This window comes from Heterodontus francisci, chromosome 4 (genome assembly GCF_036365525.1).
Source record: "Heterodontus francisci isolate sHetFra1 chromosome 4, sHetFra1.hap1, whole genome shotgun sequence".
Taxonomy (NCBI): domain Eukaryota; kingdom Metazoa; phylum Chordata; class Chondrichthyes; order Heterodontiformes; family Heterodontidae; genus Heterodontus; species Heterodontus francisci.
The window spans coordinates 153,228,638-153,248,842 of record NC_090374.1 but is presented as its reverse complement, the minus strand read 5'-3'; the positions used below and the strand labels follow the sequence as shown (position 1 = coordinate 153,248,842).

The 20,205-nt window shown below is 43.5% G+C and overlaps 1 protein-coding gene and 1 long non-coding RNA gene across 3 annotated transcripts in view; one reads left to right on the top strand and one right to left on the bottom strand.

The window, feature by feature from the left end:
- Nucleotides 1-4,395: 4,395 nt before the first annotated feature.
- The window catches only part of cenpe (centromere protein E), a 209,070-nt gene continuing 193,260 nt past the window's right edge, over nucleotides 4,396-20,205 (top strand). For both annotated transcript variants that reach the window (XM_068030382.1, XM_068030381.1), the window contains exons 1-4: nucleotides 4,396-4,655; nucleotides 12,051-12,157; nucleotides 12,752-12,841; nucleotides 16,839-16,957. In XM_068030382.1, the coding sequence (XP_067886483.1) occupies nucleotides 4,600-4,655; nucleotides 12,051-12,157; nucleotides 12,752-12,841; nucleotides 16,839-16,957 (372 nt within the window). In that variant the 5' untranslated portion in view covers nucleotides 4,396-4,599. The remainder of the gene's footprint in view (nucleotides 4,656-12,050; nucleotides 12,158-12,751; nucleotides 12,842-16,838; nucleotides 16,958-20,205) is intronic.
- LOC137369336 (uncharacterized) overlaps nucleotides 19,063-20,205 on the bottom strand; it is a 196,223-nt gene continuing 195,080 nt past the window's right edge. The window contains exon 3 of the long non-coding RNA XR_010974928.1: nucleotides 19,063-19,404. This is a non-coding gene — a long non-coding RNA (uncharacterized lncRNA). The remainder of the gene's footprint in view (nucleotides 19,405-20,205) is intronic.

Below are 20,205 nucleotides of genomic sequence, written 5' to 3'. Positions count from 1 at the left end.
TATACGATTCTGATTGTGGTGGGAGAAACGCACTGTTAATTCAATCCCTGCGCTCCACAGATCGCCTAACATATCATTTTAAAACTTTCCAAATTAAAGAAAGACCCAGCCAAATTGTACCATCTATTAACCCCTGAATGAGGCTACCAAAGCAGGTGTCTTTAAATCAATAAATTAACTCTTTAATTAGAAGAACTAAATTCTTAAACACTATGAAGATAGAAACAACATTTAAAATAGAAAAAAATTAGAGTCCTTGCAAATTTACAGTCCAATATTGCTTGAAGTCCTCACAGATGTTGCTTGAAGTCCTCACGGCCATCCGATGGGGAAAAAAGGTTCTTCCACAGTAGAACAGTCCGTAGTCTAACTCCAACAGTAGGTGATGCTTTCCTTCTCCAGCGAATTTCAACAATTAACAACTTGCGTACACTATCAATAGAATCAATCTGACTTTAGAGTTTTTGAGAGATAAAAGATTGTCACAGTCTAACTTTTCTTCCTTCAGTTTAAATTACCAGAGATCTCTGTTTTGGCTTGACATTTTTTAGAATTTTGAGAGAGAATAATTAAACAGACTAAGATCCTATTCCTTCAGTTTAAATGGTTGAGAGCTCTTTTTTGAGGTGTTGTCATCACAGCTGTCTGTGTGTCCTCTGTGTCTGTGTTCTGTTAGAACAAACTGTCTTCCACTAAAAAGCCGGTTCAAAATTGAATTGTAACAAATGTATCGTTTAATGCTCACACCCAGTGGCTGTATCTACGATAACGAGAATGTACCCTTTGAATCGCAGTCTCCAAATGGCTGTTTCTAAGGCAACAAAAATGCACCTTCCTATAACTCCTGAGGCTTGCTGGTTCTTCAAGCAATACTGATCCTTTGCAAGCGTTAAAGGCAAACCTAGACTTGGGTATAGGGCACAATTTCAAAATTTGCGGTTGACATAAAACTTGGAAGCATTGTGAACTCTGAGGAGGATAGTGATAAACTTCAAGATGGCATTGACAGGCTGGTGGAATGGGTGGACAAGTGGCAGATGAAATTGACTGCAGAAAAGCGTTAAGTAATTCATTTTGGTAGGAAGAACGAGGAGAGGCAATATAAATTAAAGGATATAATTCTAAAGGTGTGCAGGAGCAGAGGGACCTGAGGTATATGTGCACAAATCATTGAACGTTGCAAGGCAGATTGAGAAAGCGGTTAATAAAGCATATGGGATTCTGAGCTTTATAAATTGGGGCATATAGTACAAAAACAAGGAAGTTATGATAAACCTGTATAAAACACTGGTTTGATCCCAACTGGAGTATTGTAGGAAGGATGTGGAAGCTATGGAAAGGGTGCAGAGGAGATTTACTAGGATGTTGCCTGGTATGGAGGGAAGGTCTTACGAGGAAAGGCTGAGGGACTTGAGGTTGTTTTCGTTGGAGAGAAGGAGGAGGAGAGGTGACTTAATAGAGACATATAAGATAATCAGAGGGTTGGATAGGGTGGATAGTGAGAGTCTTTTTCCTCGGATGGTGATGGCAAACACGAGGGGACATAGCTTTAAGTTGAGGGGTGATAGATATAGGACAGATGTCAGAGGTAGTTTCTTTACTCAGAGACTAGTAGGGGTGTGGAATGCCCTGCCTGCAACAGTAGTAGACTCGCCAACTTTAAGGGCATTTAAGTGGTCATTGGATAGACATATGGATGAAAATGGAATAGTGTAGGTCAGATGGTTTCACAGGTTGGCGCAACATCGAGGGCCGAAGGGCCTGTACTGCGCTGTAATGTTCTAATTCTAATTCTAATTCTAATTGTGGTCAGTTCTGTATTTCTTGTTGATGTGATGTGTCAAGTGTGTTAGCATGGTGCGTAGTAGTAAGTCTGCTTGACACCTCTCACTTTCTGCTCTCACCACTGGCTAGCAATACAAGTATTTCAAAAAAGAGAGCCAAGAGTGTAAGCCTCTCCCTGCCGGTGAATAGCCTCTCCAACAGCAAGCCCTATGTAGTGCCTCCTTGTGGTGACTTACATAAACTGGGTACCCCATGGTCCCTGGCTAAACTACACGGGACTCAGAGGAGGTCTGGTTCTCAGATGCGTGCCAAGCAGGCCCACCTGCATGTGGTTCTGCTCTGGTACCCACGAACCAGACCTCCAACTATTTGCAAATAGCCTCACTGCCTTTTGGATGTTTCTGGAGAGAAGGCAGCTAAAGGAGTAAATCCTGACAGAAAATCCGAAGTGGAGTCCCACATCTGTCATTTATCAGGCAGCTTTCCAGCAACTCCTGCAACAGAGCTGGTAATAAACAGTACTTTTTCCCCCCTTTCTCTTGGACAATACCCGCAACGCCAAGAGTGGGGTCCTGTGTTTTTTTTTCTATCCTTGGAAATATCACGGTGCATCTTTAAGAGTATAAAGAGATCAGTGCATCTTTAAGAACTCTCCAGAGACAGTGAGCCAAAGTGCATCCTGGTTGCCAAGCAACAGCCACACAGAGAGAAAGGACAAAGATTCAATGTTGCAATTTGACTTTTGAAAACTGGCTGGCAAAAACTGGTTTGAACGCACAGACTGTTCCAGCAAGTGAAGGAAGGAGAGCTGTCTGAGACAATTTAAACTGAAGGAAGAGAAGCTGATTTATTTTCTCTCTCAAAACTCTAAAAAGCTTCACGCCAAATTAATTCTTAAAGAAATAGGAAAAATGTTTTTTTTCTTTCACATCAAATTATGTGTTCATTGCTGGGAAAAAAAGAGTTTAATACTACAACTGCCTAATTGAACTGCTGAATTCTTATCTTGGAAGACTGCAAATGAACTTTGACTGTATTGTATTAGAAGACCATTCCTCAGGAACTTAATCTGCAAAGACTTTATTGTTTTTTCTATTTTTTCAGTCAGCTAATTTAAAACCGAGTGTATGTATGCAAATGCGGGAGTTAGATTTTTAAATAAGAAGTTATAAGTTCTTTAGATATTGGTTTCTCTTAGTAGTGTTTAAGATTTTAGTTTTTTTAAATAAATAGTTATTTTTTTGATATCTAAGGATACCTAGTTTGGTTCGCTTCATTTGGTGGCTACTAGATTGTTTCAATTTGGCTGCTGCTTTCTTCGATTCGGAAAGCTTAAAGAAATATGATGCAACCTGCGGAGTGATGGGACTGAATTAACAGTGCATTGCTCCCACTGCGATCAGAATCATGTATTTTGATTAGGGGATTTGTCCTGAGCAGTCGTAACAACATGGATAGGTTTGAGAAGCTTGACCTGTTCTCCTTGGAGAAGAGAAGATTAAGAGGAGATTTGATAGAGCTGTTCAAAATCATGAGGGGTCTAGACAGCATAGATGAGAAACTGTTCAAATTGGCAAAATGATCCAGAACCAGAGGACACAAATTTAAGGTAATTGGCAAAAGAAACAATAGTAATATGAGGAATTTTGTTTTTACACAGCGAGTGGTTAGGATCTGGAATGCACTGCCTGAGAGTGTGGTGGAGACATTTAATTGAGGCCTTCAAAAGAGAATTGGATAATTATCTGAAGAGAAAAAAATTGCAGGGCTACAAGGAAAAGGCGCGGAGTGAGATTAGGTGAGTTGCTCTTGCAGAGAGGTGGCACAGACACGATGGGCCGAATGGATTTCTTCTGTGCTGGAACCATTCTGTGGTTCTATAACTGGAGTATTGTGTCTAATTCTGAATACTGCACTTTGGGAAGGATGTGAAGCCTTTAGAGAAGGTGCAGAACAGATTTACGAGAATGTTTCCAGGCATGTGGGACTTCAATTATGTGGATAGATTGGAGGAGCTGGGGTTGTTCTCCTTAGAGAAGGTTTGGAGATTTGTTGGAGGTGTTTAAAATCATGAAGGGTTTAGGCAGAGTAGATAGAGAAAAACTGTTCCCTTTGGCAGAAGGGTCAAGAACTGGAGGGCACTGATTTAAGGTGAATGGCAAAAGAATCAGAGGCGACATGAAGTAAGACTCTCTTACACAACAAGTGGTAAGGATCTGGAATGCACTGCCTGAGTGTGTGGTGAAGACTGATACAATTATGGCTTTCAGAAGTTGAATTAGGTAAGTACTTAAAGGGAGAGAATATTCAGGGCCACGATGCAGAACTTGCTAAATTGCTCTTGCCAAGCGCCGCCATAAGCTTGATAGGCTGAACGGCCTTCTTTGGTGCTGAATGGCTTTCTTCAGTACTTGCAGCTTACGTAGCGCCCGGGACGTTGCTGATTGGTTGTGAATGAATCTGCGCATTGGACTGTGATGCTTTTGGGCTCCGCGGAGTTGCTGACTAATTCCACCCCCCCCCCACCAGTGGAACAGTCCAGGCTAACGGAAGGGGGGGACATTGACCAATGAGATTGAAGCTGCGAAATTTGAATAGGAGTGAGGAGAAAGAAGAGCGTGAGTGGTGGAGCTACGGAGAGAGAAGGCGATAAAGATAGGGACAGTGACAGAGATATATATATATATATATATATAGATAGATAGGGACGGAGCTTTGCAGCAACAGAAGGACCAGGAGAGTGAAAGAGGCCCTGCAGTCGGAGTGTGTTTGACTGCCAGTCCCCGAGGAGTCGGGTGCAGTCTCGGTGCAAGGATGGCAGAGGAGGGCGCGGTACAAGTGTGTGTCCGGGTGAGGCCGCCTAATGACAGGTGAGGAATTTGTTGGACGATCCGTGTTCATGATTTGAGTAAATCAATCTTTTGACGATGGTAGGACAGGCTGCGAAAGCCTTATTCGAGGTGTTGAGAATGAAAACCAGGGGGTTATGGTAAACAGAGTTAACATTTCAGGTTGTGACCTTGCATCGCCACTGGCAAAAGTTAGAACTGTAATATGTTTTAAGCAGAAAAACCAAAGGAAGGCCTGTGACAGGACAGGAGTGATTAAATGTCAAAAGGTTTGAGGATGCAAAGGTAAGTGAAGAAACAGAAGATGTCTGGATGTGGTCGAATGGCTGCCGTCCAAACACAAAAAAAGCAACAAGGCTGATTACGAGGGGGAGGGGAGGGAGAAGGGGCAGTGAAAGCAAACTTTCAAAAAACCATGAAATAACGAAAAAGGGACCCAAGTTGTGATCTAAAATTATTGAACTCTATGTTGAGTCCTGCAGGTTGTAAAGTGCCCAGTCGAAAGTCGAAAGATGAGGTGCTGTTCCTTGAACTTGCGTTGAGCTTCATTAGAACACCAGTAGGCCAAGGACAGAAAGCTCAGAAGGGGAGCAAGGTGGGGAATTGAAATGGCAAGCGATCTGTTGGGAGGTGTTCCGTTTAGTCGTCCTAGTGCAGATGAGACTACATTGCAGGCAGCGAATACACTATACAAAATTGAAAGAAGTACAAGTAAATCGCTGCTTCACTTGGAAGGAGCATTTGGGGCCCTGGATGGTGGGACGGGAGGAGGTAAAAGGGCAGGTGTTGCGTCACGTGCTTGTGTGGAAAGGTGCCATAGGAAAGGCAGAAGGTGTTGGGGGTAACTGAGTCAGCAGTTAGAACATGTTGAAGATAATTAGCAAAAGAAGTGAAATTTTTATACACTAAGTTATGATGATCTGGAATGCACTACCTGAAAGGATGGTGGAATAATATCCACATCTTCAACGATGGGGGAACCCAGCACATCAGTGCAAAAGACAAAATTGAAGCATTTGCACCCATCTTCAACCAGAAGCACTGATTGGATGATCCATCTCGGCTTCCACCCGAGGTCCCCAGCATCACCGATGCTAGTCTTCAGCCAATCTGATTCAGTCCATGTGATATCAAGAAATGATTGAAGGCATTGAAAATGCAAAGGTTGTGGGCCCTGACAACATTCTGGCAATAATACTCAAGATTTGTGCTCCGGAACTTGCTGCGCCTCCAGCCAAGCTGTTCCAGTACAGCTACAACACTGGCATCTACCGGGTAATGTGGAAAATTTCCCAGGAATGTCCTGTGGCACAAAAAGCCGGACGAATCCAACCCGGCCAATTACCATCCTATCAGTCTACTCTCGATCATCAGCAAAGTGATGGAAGGGGTCGTTAACAGTTCTATTAAGTGGCATTTGCTCAGCAAATTGATTAAGAAAGTAAGAGCCCATGGGATCCAGGGCAAATTGGATCCGAAATGAGCTTAGTGGCAGGAGGCAGAGGGTGATGGTCGAGGGTTGTTTTTGCGAGTGGAAGCCTGTGACTAGTGATGTACCGCAGGGATTGGTGCTGGGACCCTTGCTGTTTGTAGTGTACATTAATGATTTAGACGTGAATATAGGAGGTATGATCAGTGAGTTCACAGATGACACGAGAATTGGTGGTTTCGTAAATAGTGAGAAGGAAAGCCTTAGATTACAGGACGATATAGATGGGCAGAACAGTGGCAAATGGAATTTAATCCTGAGCAGTGTGAGGTGATGCATTTTGGGAGGACTAACAAGGCAAGGGAATATATAATGGATGGTAGGACCCTAGGAAGTACAGAGGGTCTGAGGGATCTTGGTGTTTTTTTAAATATTCTTTCATGGGATTTGGGCGTCGCAGGCCAGGCCAGCATTTATTGCCCATCCCTAATTGCTTTTGAACTGAGTGGCTTGCTAGGCTATTTCGAGGGCATGTAAGAGTCAACCACATTGCTGTGGATCTGGAGTCACATGTCAGCCAGACTAGGTAAGGATAGCAAATTTCCTTCCCTAAAGGCATTAGTGAACCAGATGGGTTTTTACAACAATCAACAATGGTTTCATGGCCATCATTAGACCAGCTTTAAATTCCAGATTTATTAGTTGAATTCAAATTCCACCTTCTGCTGTGGTGGGATTCGAACCTATGTCCCCAGAGCAATACCTGGGTCTCTGGGTTACTAGTCCAGTGACAATACCAGTACGCAATCTACAAGATGCACTGCAGCAACTCGCCAAGACTCCTTCGACAGCACCTTCCAAACCCGTGACCTCTACCACCGAGAAGGACCAGGGCGGCAGATGCAAGGGAACAGCACCACCTTCAAGTTCCCCTCCAAGCCACATACCACCCTGACTTGGAGCTATATAACAGTTCCTTCACTGCTGCTGGGTCAAGATCCTGGAACACCCTTCCTAACAGCACTCTTGGTGTACCTACACCCCAAGAACTACAGCGGTTCAAGAAGGCAGCTCACCACCACCTTCTCAAGGGCAATTAGGGATGGGTAATATATATGTAGATAGCTTTTAAAAGTTAATTGGATAAATAGCTTAAGTGGAAAAGTTAGCATGAGGATTGTGAAAGAGCATAGGAGTACAACTAATTGGGTAGCTCTTTCAAAGTGTTGGCGCAGGCACATTAGGCCTCCTTTAATGCTGTATTATTCTATGAATTTTTTCTATATTTTTATTTGTTCATTGGATGTGGCTGTTAACAAGGCCGGCATTTATTGCCCATCCTTAATTGCCTTTGCGAAAGTGTTAGTGAGCTGCTTTCTTGAACTGTTGTAGTCCTTTTGGTGTTGGTACGCCCATGGTGCTGTTGAGTAGAGAGTTCCAGGATTTTGACCCAGTGGCTATGAAGGAATGGCAATATTTTTTCAAGTTAGGATGGTGCATAACTTGAACGGGACTTGTAGGTGGTGGTGATATCATGTGCCTGCTGCCCTTGTCCTTCCAGGTGGTAGTGGTCACAGGATGGAAAATGTTGAAGCCTTGGCGAGTTGCTGTAGTGCATCTTGTGTTTGGTAAGCACTGCCGCTACTGTGTGCCTGTGGTGGAAGGAGTAAATGTTTAAGGTGGTGGATGGGGAGCCGCTCAAGTGGGCTGCTTTGTCTTGGATGGTGTCAAGCTTCTTGAGTATTTGGAGGTGTGCAGATTCAGATGAGTAGAGCGTCTTCCATCACACTCCTGACTTGTGCCTTGTAGTTGTTGGAAAGTGTTACGAGCATGTGACCAGGGGTTTAGGGGTTCCCTCGCAACCTTTGCCCAGTTTAATCGTAACAGGGTTTAATTTTAAAACCGCGTGTTTTTAGCTCCCCCTCAGTGAATCTTTGACTGCTCCAATTGCAAGATAAAGAAATAAGACCGGTTTCCTTAGATTTAAACAAGGTGGAAGTTTATTATTCTTAAACTCTAAAATCTGGTTAATGACTGCGCGATGTGACCACGTTAGCATGTACGCGATAAACACACGCAGATAGAGACAGAAAAGGTAGAAATGAAGAATAAAGGGGAAACGTTTGAGGCAATAACTGGGTTATAATTACAGTCCTTTGAGTTCAAGACGGAGTCCTTGTTTGCTGGTAAGTCCTGCTGTTAGGGCCTAGTTAACGCTTCAACTTGTTTCGATGTCGGTGTCTTTTTTCTAGCTTGAGGTTTACGTGTCTTCTGTGGGTCCAGTGGCTTCGGAGAAAGCGAGAGAGAGAGACAGCCAGGAGAGCGGCTTTCTTGTTCCAGCTTCAGTTGCAAACTGCTGTCTGTTCCTTTTGTGTGGCACAATTCAAATCACCCAAGTTGGCCAGAAGGTTAGTTATGTGACTAACTGGCTTAACCACTCCTGCGTTTGTGGATTTCAAAGCTCTTGGTGGGGGGTGTAGTGCTGTCTCTTAACGACAAGATCTGGATCACCATTGCCCAGACCAATCTCTGTTAATTGAATCAGTGAACAATTCTTTTGTCTCTCCAAGCACTGTCTCTTAGTATGCAAATATTCTTCCAGCTAAGTATCTGGTGATCTTCAAACAAGTCATCTCTTCACTCCAGCAGCAGTTTAAAATTGACCATATGACAAAATTAATATGCCTCATTCTTGGCAGGTGGGGGGTCTGCATGACAAAAAACTTTGGAGAAGTCAAAAGGTGAGTTAATTGCTCTGACCTCTTGTAACCATAGTATTTTCCAAATATAATATGCGCCAAACAACATATTTCTCAGTCACATTTGCCTGATAACCATGTATAACAAGCACCTAGTCTTTTGCAATTTTGTGGTCAAAGTGACCCTTTATTTGCAAGTAATGAGCAAACCCAACTAAGCTGATCTGCTCCTACCCTAGTGTGCTGAGCGACTGGCTCTCATTCAAAATGTTAGACGCTCAAGTAGGCCGAATGAGCTGACAGCATTTGTTGATCGACCAAACGTAGCATGTGACTCGCATATGCAAGATGCTCGCAGGCCTCCTTTCCGCATATGCTTGCAATTGGAGCCGATCAGTTTCTTTCCAGGAGGAGATCTTGTCATTATTCCCAGGGGTATGACAGGTCAGCTGGAAGTGATGGATGTCAGCTGCAACTGACCATTTTAAACAGCAGGTGTGCCAAAAGTGGAACTAGTGGCTCCACTCTGGAGCACATTGTTAGGCAAACTGCTCATCTGCCAAGACTGAGGCACATATGATTTTTGCCACATGAACATTAAAATTAAAAAAAAATTGCAAGCCCTGGACTGGAAAGACATTTGCATATTAACAGAAGGTGTTGAAACAATGGGGACCCAGTAGTTGCTTCCCCAATACACAAGTCGTCAGACCAGTTTTATTCGTTTGACTAACTGGCTGTTGCAGAATTTTGAACTGAGTTTTAAATTGAAGAAAACCGTACTTGAGATCAGAAAGCCATGTGCTCGTGCACTGAAAACATCTCTTCTGTCTGTCCTCATCTCACTCTCACCCGCTTCGGAAACCATTGAAGACGCGTAAACTCAGAGGAAAAAGTCTCCTATGTGAACAAGGTTTAAAAGGTACACTGGGCCCCAATGAAACGCAAGACCATACCTTCATTAAAACTTACGAGTTCGAAGCACAGTAACGAGATTGCCTGAAACTGTTCTACTTTTCTGTCCCTATTTGCATGTGTGTATTGCGTGTGCATGCTAGTGTGGGTGCGTCGTATGTCCATAGGCGTTAACCGTATTAGAGTTTAAGGTTTAATAAATTTCATCTTTAAACCAAAGAAAGCCTGTTTGTGTTCATTTCTTTGCCTTATGATTGAAAAGTTGTGAACAAAGATTCACAAAGGGGGAGCTCAAAACACTATGTAACAGGGTTTAATTTTAAACAATAAGACCAGGTGAAGATAGTAACAGACCCCTAGACAGCTTTCTCACCTGCTCGTAACAACATGCATTTACATCAGGGAACCAGAAGAAATGGGAACATTTCAAAAGAAAAACCATTGAAACACATTTCTAGCAAGTATGCATTATTATTCAGTGTCTGGAAAAGATGTTCTTGATCAGCTGCAAAAAAAACCATTTTGATTTGCTACCATGTATAAGATGCACCCTAATGTCGAGATCAGGGGTGTCCAACCTTTTCGCGTGGGGGCCACATTACAATTTTTGGCTTGCGTAGGGGGCCGGTGAGACAACTTTAGAAAGATAAAGGCGTTAAAAAGTTATCTTACTGTTAATCAAAACAACAAATGTGCATTTTTTGTGAAGAAGCTTCACATGACCAGATTAATTTATTGACTTACTTTCTCATCACTCTGGGTACTGATTTAATGAGATACATGGCAATTTTTTGTTTGCGCAAGTAGTCAGTGTTTTCCCACACACCACTTGTAGCGATGCAGAATATTACGGATAGATGTCCATCGGTCAGGCTGATCTGGATCACTTTTTTTTTCTTGCTTTCTAACTTGCTTGCTTTCTGTCTCGCTCGCTCTCTGGCTCCGTCTGTTCACATTTTAACTTCAGTCAAAACCTTTGCAAACACAGACACGCTCTGGTTCATTCATTGACGGCATCCCTTAATTGACAAGGCACCTTGGCTGCCGATTGTCCTGACACTGATTCTAATTGGTATAGTATCTCAACTTTTTTCTGCATGTTTTCAGGTTACTTTTGGTGGACCCTTGGAATCTTCTTGCAGGGCTCTAGGGGGCTGTGGACAACCCATTTGAGAACCTGACATAGATTACCTACTCTAATCATGAGTTTGAGCATGATTTAGATACAATTATCTTTAAGCTTGTGTAAACTATTTCACGAATGAAATTACATTTAATTGCCATTGCATGTACATAATCATCTATCTAGTGTACGTTCTGCAAATCGCACTGATACTTCAGAATAACTTGAGTGGAAGCCTAGGGGGCTCAACATAGCAAGGAGCATTTCTGCCTGCGATGTTACTATTAGGGACATGGTCAGGAGAGGCATGATTTTTTCTCTACATTTTTCTTGAGCTTCCTGTGAATGTCGAAGTGTTAATGGTGACCGAAAGAACTGTTTCAGCAGTTTCTGGGTGGCCTATACCTACCCAGCCTCCAACACTGACTCAACCAGTTTTGCTTGGATGCCTCAGCTTCTACAAATTTGATTGTGTTCTACATCATCCAACAATCAGCAAGCAATAGACAGAGCTAAGCAATGCCCAACCAATGAATCAGATCCAAGTCCTGCCACATCCAGTCGTGAATGGTGGTGGACAATTAAACAACTAACTGGCTTCACAAATATCCCCATCCTCAATGATGGGGGAGCCCAGCACATCAGGGCGGCACAATGGTGCAGTGGTTAGCACCGCAGCCTCACAGCTCCAGGGACCCGGGTTCAATTCTGGGTACTGCCTCCTGTGGAGTTTGCAAGTTCTCCCTGTGTCTGCGTGGGTTTTCTCCGGGTGCTCTGGTTTCCTTCCACAAGCCAAAAGACTTGCAGGTTGGTAGGTAAACTGGTCATTCTCAATTGCCCCTAGCATAGGTAGGTGGTAGGGAAATATAGGGACAGATGGGGATGTGGTAGGAATATGGAATTAGTGTAGGATTAGTATAAATGGGTGGTTGATGGTCGGCACAGACTCGGTGGGCCGAAGGGCCTGTTTCAGTGCTGTATCTCTAAACTAAACTAAACAAGTTACGGAACTAGAAAATGCAAGGTAGGTAGCAATAGAGAAGGATGAACACGAAATGGAGAGAGAATTGGAAAAACATATGCTGCACAATTCCATGGGAGGCTGGTTATTACCATTTAAAGGAGTTATGTTCTTGATATTTATTACAATAAACTATATTCATTGCACTGAAATATTTTCAGCTGGTTAGTAATGCAGATCAGTCTGCCTCACGATCTTAAAAGAATAAAATAAATTGTGTCTCTACCAGAGAGAATTCTTTACAAGGAGGATCTACTGCTGAAGCCCCTCAGATTCACTGGAAAGCAGACAGCCAAACTATTTCCCAAATTTCTGGGGCAAGGTCATTCAGCTTTGGTAAGTTTGTGAAGTTCTTGCTTAGATTCCTTTTAATAAGTAGCAGTTCTCTTGTTTTCTGACTAAGTGGCACTTACACATCAGTGAACTTAAACGTTGACCCAGCAGTGTAGAGACCAATTGTTGCTTTTGACAGGTTTTTCAGAGCAAGCCATTGTTCTTAACAGCATCCACCTCAATTATCTGTGACTATACTCTGGGAATGGGAGTAATAGCACATCCTGGGGCAATTGGCTGAAGCAGGCACTTAAAGGCTAAACCAAAAAATGTTAGTGCCTCTGTAGCGAAGACTGCATTCTCACAAAAGGTAACTATTCCAGGCACTATTGCCTACAACAGTACTTTTAACATCCCTGCCTATTTACTCATTACACAGATCAGGCTTGTTATTAATAAGATCGGTCTAATATGTCCAATGAATGGAACTGCTGTAATGCCATTTAGAGACTTGCATACAAACAGATCTAAGAGTAGTTATAATCTCTGGTTTAGATGTCCTAGTTGATTAATTTCACTCAACGCATGCTACAGAAAAGTAAACTTAGTTGGTGGCTGCATCACTTTCTTCTGTACTGAACTGATGTTTTGTTCCAGACCGTGTATTCCATGCTGAAGAGACAACACAAACAGTTTACAATGAAGTCGCACACTCTATTGTGCGTTCCATTACCCAAGGCTATAATGGTGAGTACACTTCAGTTTATAATAAATCTGCGGTTGAATAAAGCTGACATTGCCTGTCTCTTTTTTTTTTAACCCCTCCATGGTTATAAAACTTGCATTTTTTTAAACTAATTTTCAACCAGAGATATGGAAATACAGGTTTCATTTGATCTGAGGTTCTGGATAATGTGCCTTTGGTATTGTAAATTTAAACATGGCATTTAAATTTAAACATAGAATTCTTTGAGGAAGTGACAAAGTTGATTGAGGGAAGGGCTGTAGATGTCATATACATGGACTTCAGTAAGGCGTTTGATAAGGTTCCCCATGGTAGGCTGATGGAGAAGGTGAAGGCGCATGGGGTCCAAGGTGTACTAGCTAGATGGATAAAGAACTGGCTGGGCAACAGGAGACAGAGAGTAGCAGTGGAAGGGAGTTTCTCAAAATGGAGACGTGTGACCAGTGGTGTTCCACAGGGATCCGTGCTGGGACCACTGTTGTTTGTGATATACATAAATGATTTGGAGGAAAGTATAGGTGGTCTGATTAGCAAGTTTGCAGACGACACTAAGATTGGTGGAGTAGCAGATAGTGAAGGGGACTGTCAGAGAATACAGCAGAATATAGATAGATTGGAGAGTTGGGCAGAGAAATGGCAGATGGAGTTCAATCAGGGCAAATGCGAGGTGATGCATTTTGGAAGATCCAATTCAAGAGTGAACTAAACAGTAAATGGAAAGGTCCTGGGGAAAATTGATGTACAGAGAGATTTGGGTGTTCAGGTCCATTGTTCCCTGAAGGTGGCAACGCAGGTCAATAGAGTGGTCAAGAAGGCATACGGCATGCTTTCCTTCATCGGACGGGGTATTGAGTACAAGAGTTGGCAGGTCATGTTACAGTTGTATAGGACTTTGGTTCGGCCACATTTGGAATACTGCGTGCAGTTCTGGTCGCCACATTACCAAAAGGATGTGGATGCTTTGGAGAGGGTGCAGAGGAGATTCACCAGGATGTTGCCTGGTATGGAGGGCGCTAGCTATGAAGAGAGGTTGAGTAGATTAGGATTATTTTCATTAGAAAGACGGAGGTTGAGGGGGGACCTGATTGAGGTGTACAAAATCATGAGAGGTATAGACAGAGTGGATAGCAAGAAGCTTTTTCCCAGAGTGGGGGATTCAATTACAAGGGGACACGAGTTCAAAGTGAAAGGGGAAAAGTTTAGGGGGGATATGCGTGGAAATTTCTTTACGCAGAGGGCGGTGGGTGCATGGAATGCGTTGCCAGCGGAGGTGGTAGACGCGGGCACGATAGCGTCTTTTAAGATGTATCTAGACAGATACATGAATGGGCAGGAAGTAAAGAGATACAGACTCTTAGAAAATAGGCGACCGGTTTAGATAGAGGATTTGGATCGGCGTAGGCTTGGAGGGCCGAAGGGCCTGTTCCTGTGCTGTAATTTTCTTTGTTCTTTGTTCTTAATAGCCCTAATGAGCTTGATGGGGTCCTGTCAAAGGGATGTTAAGTTTGATAAAATCTATATTATAGACCATACACTTACCTACTAGGTATCTTAGGTTTTCTGGGACATTGGAACTGCAGAAATATTTCCAGTTTAAAGTTGCTTCAATAAAATTGTGTTTGAAATAAATGGAAGTAAAACAATCGCTATTCAGCATTTCTTTTGGGCCTCCTTATCTCGAGAGACAATGGATACGCGCCTGGAGGTGGTCAGTGGTTTGTGAAGCAGCGCCTGGAGTGGCTATAAAGGCCAATTCTTGAGTGACAGGCTCTTCCACAGGTGCTGCAGAGAAATTTGTTTGTCGGGGCTGTTGCACAGTTGGCTCTCCCCTTGCGCCTCTGTCTTTTTTCCTGCCAACTACTAAGTCTCTTCGACTCGCCACATTTTAGCCCCGTCTTTATGGCTGCCCGCCAGCTCTGGCGAACGCTGGCAACTGACTCCCACGACTTGTGATCAATGTCACAGGATTTCATGTCGCGTTTGCAGACGTCTTTAAAGCGGAGACGTGGACGGCCGGTGGGTCTGATACCAGTGGCGAGCTCGCTGTACAATGTGTCTTTGGGGATCCTGCCATCTTCCATGCGGCTCATGTGGCCAAGCCATCTCAAGCGCCGCTGACTCAGTAGTGTGTATAAGCTGGGGATGTTGGCCGCCTCGAGGACTTCTGTGTTGGAGATACGGTCCTGCCACCTGATGCCAAGTATTCTCCGGAGGCAGCGAAGATGGAATGAATTGAGACGTCGCTCTTGGCTGACATACGTTGTCCAGGCCTCGCTGCCGTAGAGCAAGGTACTGAGGACACAGGCTTGATACACTTGGACTTTTGTGTTCTGTGTCAGTGCGCCATTTTCCCACACTCTCTTGGCCAGTCTGGACATAGCAGTGGAAGCCTTTCCCATGCGCTTGTTGATTTCTGCATCTAGAGACAGGTTACTGGTGATAGTTGAGCCTAGGTAGGTGAACTCTTGAACCACTTCCAGAGCGTGGTCGCCAATATTGATGGATGGAGCATTTCTGACATCCTGCCCCATGATGTTTGTTTTCTTGAGGCTGATGGTTAGGCCAAATTCATTGCAGGCAGACGCAAACCTGTCGATGAGACTCTGCAGGCACTCTTCAGTGTGAGATGTTAAAGCAGCATCGTCAGCAAAGAGGAGTTCCCTGATGAGGACTTTCCGTACTTTGGACTTCGCTCTTAGACGGGCAAGATTGAACAACCTACCCCCTGATCTTGTGTGGAGGATTAGACAGAATAAATCCTCTTAATCCTCAGAATAAGGGAAATAAGAACTCAATTTCTGCACTCAAATCTTTGGACATCTCTACTAGAGGGTTATTGTAGCTCAACCATTGGGCATGTTCAAGCCAGAAATCGATGGATATCTAAATACTAATGACATCAAGGGATATGCAGATAATGGGGGAAAGTGGCATTGAGGTAGATGATCAGCCATAATTTAACTGACTGAGCAGGCTCAACGGGCTGAATAGCCTACTCCTCCTATGTTCCTATGGTATGATTTTGGAGTAATCTTCAGTTACCGGTTCAGCTCAGTTCAGTTCCTACTAGTTGTGTCCTAGGCCAAACCATCTTCAGTTGCTTCTTCAATGACCTTCCTGTCATCATAAGGTCAGAAGTGGGGATGTTCGCTGCTGATTGCACAATGTTCAGCACCATTCGCGACTCCTCAAATACTGAAGCAGCAAATACTGAATACATATGCAGTAAGATCTGGACAACATCCAGACCTGCCCACCATCTACAAGGCACAAGTCAGGAGTGTGAAGGAATAGGCAGGTTGGATGAGTACAGCTCCAACAACACTCAAGAAACTTGACACCATCTAGGACAAAGCAGCCTGCTTGATTGGCACCCCATCTATCACCTTCAACATTCACTCACTCCACCACTGACACACAGTTGCAGCAGTGTGTACCATCTACAAGATGCACTGCAGCAACTCGCCAAGACTCCTTCGACAGCACCTTCCAAACCCGTGACCTCTACCACCGAGAAGGACCAGGGCGGCAGATGCAAGGGAACAGCACCACCTTCAAGTTCCCCTCCAAGCCACATAACACCCTGACTTGGAGCTATATAACAGTTCCTTCACTGCTGCTGGGTCAAGATCCTGGAACACCCTTCCTAACAGCACTCTTGGTGTACCTACACCCCAAGGACTACAGCGGTTCAAGAAGGCAGCTTACACCACCTTCTCGAGGGCAATTAGGGGCGGGAAATAAATGCTGGTCGAGCCAGCGACGCCCACATCCCTGAACGAATAAAAAACACTTTAATATGCTTCTGTTTCCCATTAATATGTAACATTCCTTAGTTTCATCTTGTATGAGGGGTTTTCCACATAGTAAATACTTAAGTGGGATAAACTAGTAATATTTCTACTGAGACTGTGGCAGTGTGACATTCAAAATAACAACCTGCCATGCAGAGGGTGTTTTGATCATCAGTGTTGATGTTACTTTGAATTTATTTAACAGGCACCATATTTGCGTATGGACAGACCTCTTCTGGAAAGACTTACACAATGATGGGAAATGCAGGCGCTCCTGGTCTTATTCCTCTGGCAATATGCAATTTATTTAATGTTATTAATGATGTAAGTAATTCTTCAGTGCCATTGAATGCTATATTTCATGCGAGTCTGTTGCCTGGCCTTTTTTGGGCTGGTGATGACTCTCCCTTGCTACATTGTCACCATAATCCGCCATTGTCTGGAAATGCATTCAGTTGTCTCCTTGAAGCCATTTGTATTATTTCCTTACGTGCTGTTTCCTGATAGGTTGTACCGTACACTCGTAAAATAGGCCTGTCTGAAATTATTATTTGATTATAATTTCCAAATGTTCAGACTTCTTCTTTTTGTTTCTCAACTGCTTTCAGTCTGAACAATTTTAGATCAACATTATCAATCCCCATCTTTTAGGTTTGAACTCTTCCAATCAGGTTCTCTCCCCACCCCTTTTTTCCCCCACCCCACCACACAGGCCACAGTATCGAGAGAAGCTCTTATCAATCACAAATGACATCCTATGTGACTGACAAAAGTAAACCTTTCCTCCTCGTTTTTCTCGACCTGTATGCAGCCTTTGACAAGATTGACCAGGCCATCCTTCTCCAATGCCTCTCCATTGTCATGCAGCTGGTTGGGACTGGTCTCCCCTGTTTCATTCTTAGCTACCTAATGGTAGCCAGAGAATCACTTGCAATGGCTTCTTTTCTACTCTTGCACTGTTACCTCTGGTGTCTTCCAAGATCCTTGGCCCCCACCCCCCCGCTCTGCTAATTCTAATCTACATGCTGCCTCTCTGACATCATCTGAAAGCACAGCGTTCGTTTTCACATGTACGCTGACGACACCCAGCTCTACATCACCACCACCTCTCTCAACTCCATTGTTGTTGCACTATCAGACTGCTTAATCTCACATCCAGTACTGGATGAGCAGAAATTTCCTCTAGTTAAATATTTGGAAGACTGAAGCCATTGTTTTTGGTCCCTGCTCCAAATTCCTTTCCCTAGCTACTACTCCCATTTCTCTGCCTGGCAGTTGTCTGATATTAAGCCAGTCTGTTCGCAACCTTGACGTCACACTTGACCCCGAGATAAGCTGCTGACTCATTCAAGCCACGAAGACTGCCTATTTCCTCCTCTGTAATGTTGCTCGACTTTGCCCGTCACAGTTCACCTGCTGCTAAACCCTCATTCATGCCTTCGTTCAACACTCTTCCGCGCACTCCTGGCTGGTCTCCTACATTCTACCCTCCGTAAACTTGCGGTCATCCAAAATTCTGCTGCCCGTGTCTTACCTCGTACCATGTCCCACTTGCTTATCGCTCCTGTGCTCACTGACCTACACTGGCTCCTGATCAAGCAACATCTTGATTTTAAAATTCTCATCCTTATTTTCAAATCCCTTCACGTCCTTGCCCTCCCTATTTCTGTAATCTCCTCCCAGTTCCACAACCCTCAGATATTTGTGTTCCTCTTGAGCATCCCTGATTTTAATTGCTCCACCATTGGTGGCCATGTCTTTGGTTGCTTAGGCCCTAAGCTCTGGAACCACCTCTCTACCTCGCTTTCCTCCTTTTAAGATGCTCCTTTAGAACCTATCTCTTGGACCAAGCTTTTTGTCATCTGACCTAATGTTTCCTTATGTGGCTCAGTGCCATATTTTGTTTTATAATGTTTCTGTAAAGTGCCTTGGATGTTGTATTTATAGGGTACCTTTAACATAATAAAAGTTGTTGTCTTAATGCAAATGTTATGGCAACTGCCATTCCCAAGGATGTCCCAATTAAAGTTCTAATTAGAAACTTAGAAGCATTTCTACACGATAAATTGGTATCTTCCTTTGCCTCTTCTGTGAAGTGCCTTAGGATGTTTATTATGTTAAAGGCACTGTAAATATAGGTTGTGTTATGACCAGGTGAGGAAGAGGTCTCCGGCTTCCCCTTGCGCTCCTTCTCTGGTTTGGCCGTAACAGGGTTTCTTTTTAGCACAGTGATCTTCGCTTACCACCTCTGTGAGCTCACTGTTCCTCGAATATAATTACATATGAACCTATCAGACAGGTTTTCTTGGGTTTAAGCAAGAAAGATGTAAGTTTATTAACCTTATCACTAAAATGACTAAAATACACGATGCCTCCACGCTCCCATGCGAGAAGCACGCCTACATACAAATGTGTGTAATGTCCTTAATTGAAGTTAAAGTCTTGGAGTCCTTGCTGGGGCCACATGCACAATTTCAGGCATGCTTCTCTGGTTCCAGAAGGCCATAGAGAGGTTTTATCTGTCTCATATAATAAAAACAAAAAGTGCTGGAAATACTCAGCAGGCCAGGCAGTATCCGTGCAGAGAGAGAAGCAAAGTTGATGTTTCAGGTCAGTGACCTATTAGAACTTTTGTCTGTTGTCTTGGTGGTCGCCTGTAAAGTTTTGTAGTGTTGAGGCTTAGTAGCTGCCACTGTGGTTTCACTGGGACTTTGCTGGAGAGAGAGAGAGATGCTTTCTCTTGGGAGTTCAGTTGCAATCTCTTTTTAACTCTGTGGGGCACAATTCAAAAACCTCAGTGTTACACCAGCAGATATGTCATTTGGCCATCTTTGTTTGAAACAGCAGTTCCTGGAGGGTTGTTTGAACTTGAGTCCTTCAGACATACTCGGGAGGGGCAGGTAAAAGTCAAAGGGTGTCGACACCTTTTGATCACCACTATTGACAAAACCAATCTCGCTAATTGAATCAGGGAGAACCCCCATTGTTCCAGCTAGACTGAGGTAGTTACCTCTGTCTCTCAGCCAGCCCTAGTCTTCTCCAATGCAAATGGGTGTGACTATTTTTAGCTGTTCAGTTCTGCTTTTTTTAAAAAGTTATTTGTAATGCTTAGTAACAGGTTCTCAAGCAGAGTTTCATACGATGAAATTAATATTTTTCCATTTGGCATGTGAGATATTGGTCACAGTTGTTACCTAGAAATAGCTCCAATGTCAATGAAAGTATCCACTAAATGTAAGATCATTAACTAAGCTACTTGTGTATCAATAAGTTAAAACAAGTTTTTCTGTGAGGGTCATTGAAACCAGCTTTAGAGTATTATGGCCAACTTGCCTTCAAAGCAACTTCAGTGTTTTGAAGGCGGTCAGAACAAAAGCAACAAGCATGATTTTGAATCTAGTATGATGAGGCACGAACAACAATTTGACTTTTTCTCAGATAAAAGTAGGGTGGGGATTGGTAGTAGCCCAATGATATGATTACAAGTAGACTGTAATTTACATTAACTGCAGGACATTAACTACTTGAGTATAACATTCCTAAGCTTCAGCTGAGAAGAGACCATCTCTTCG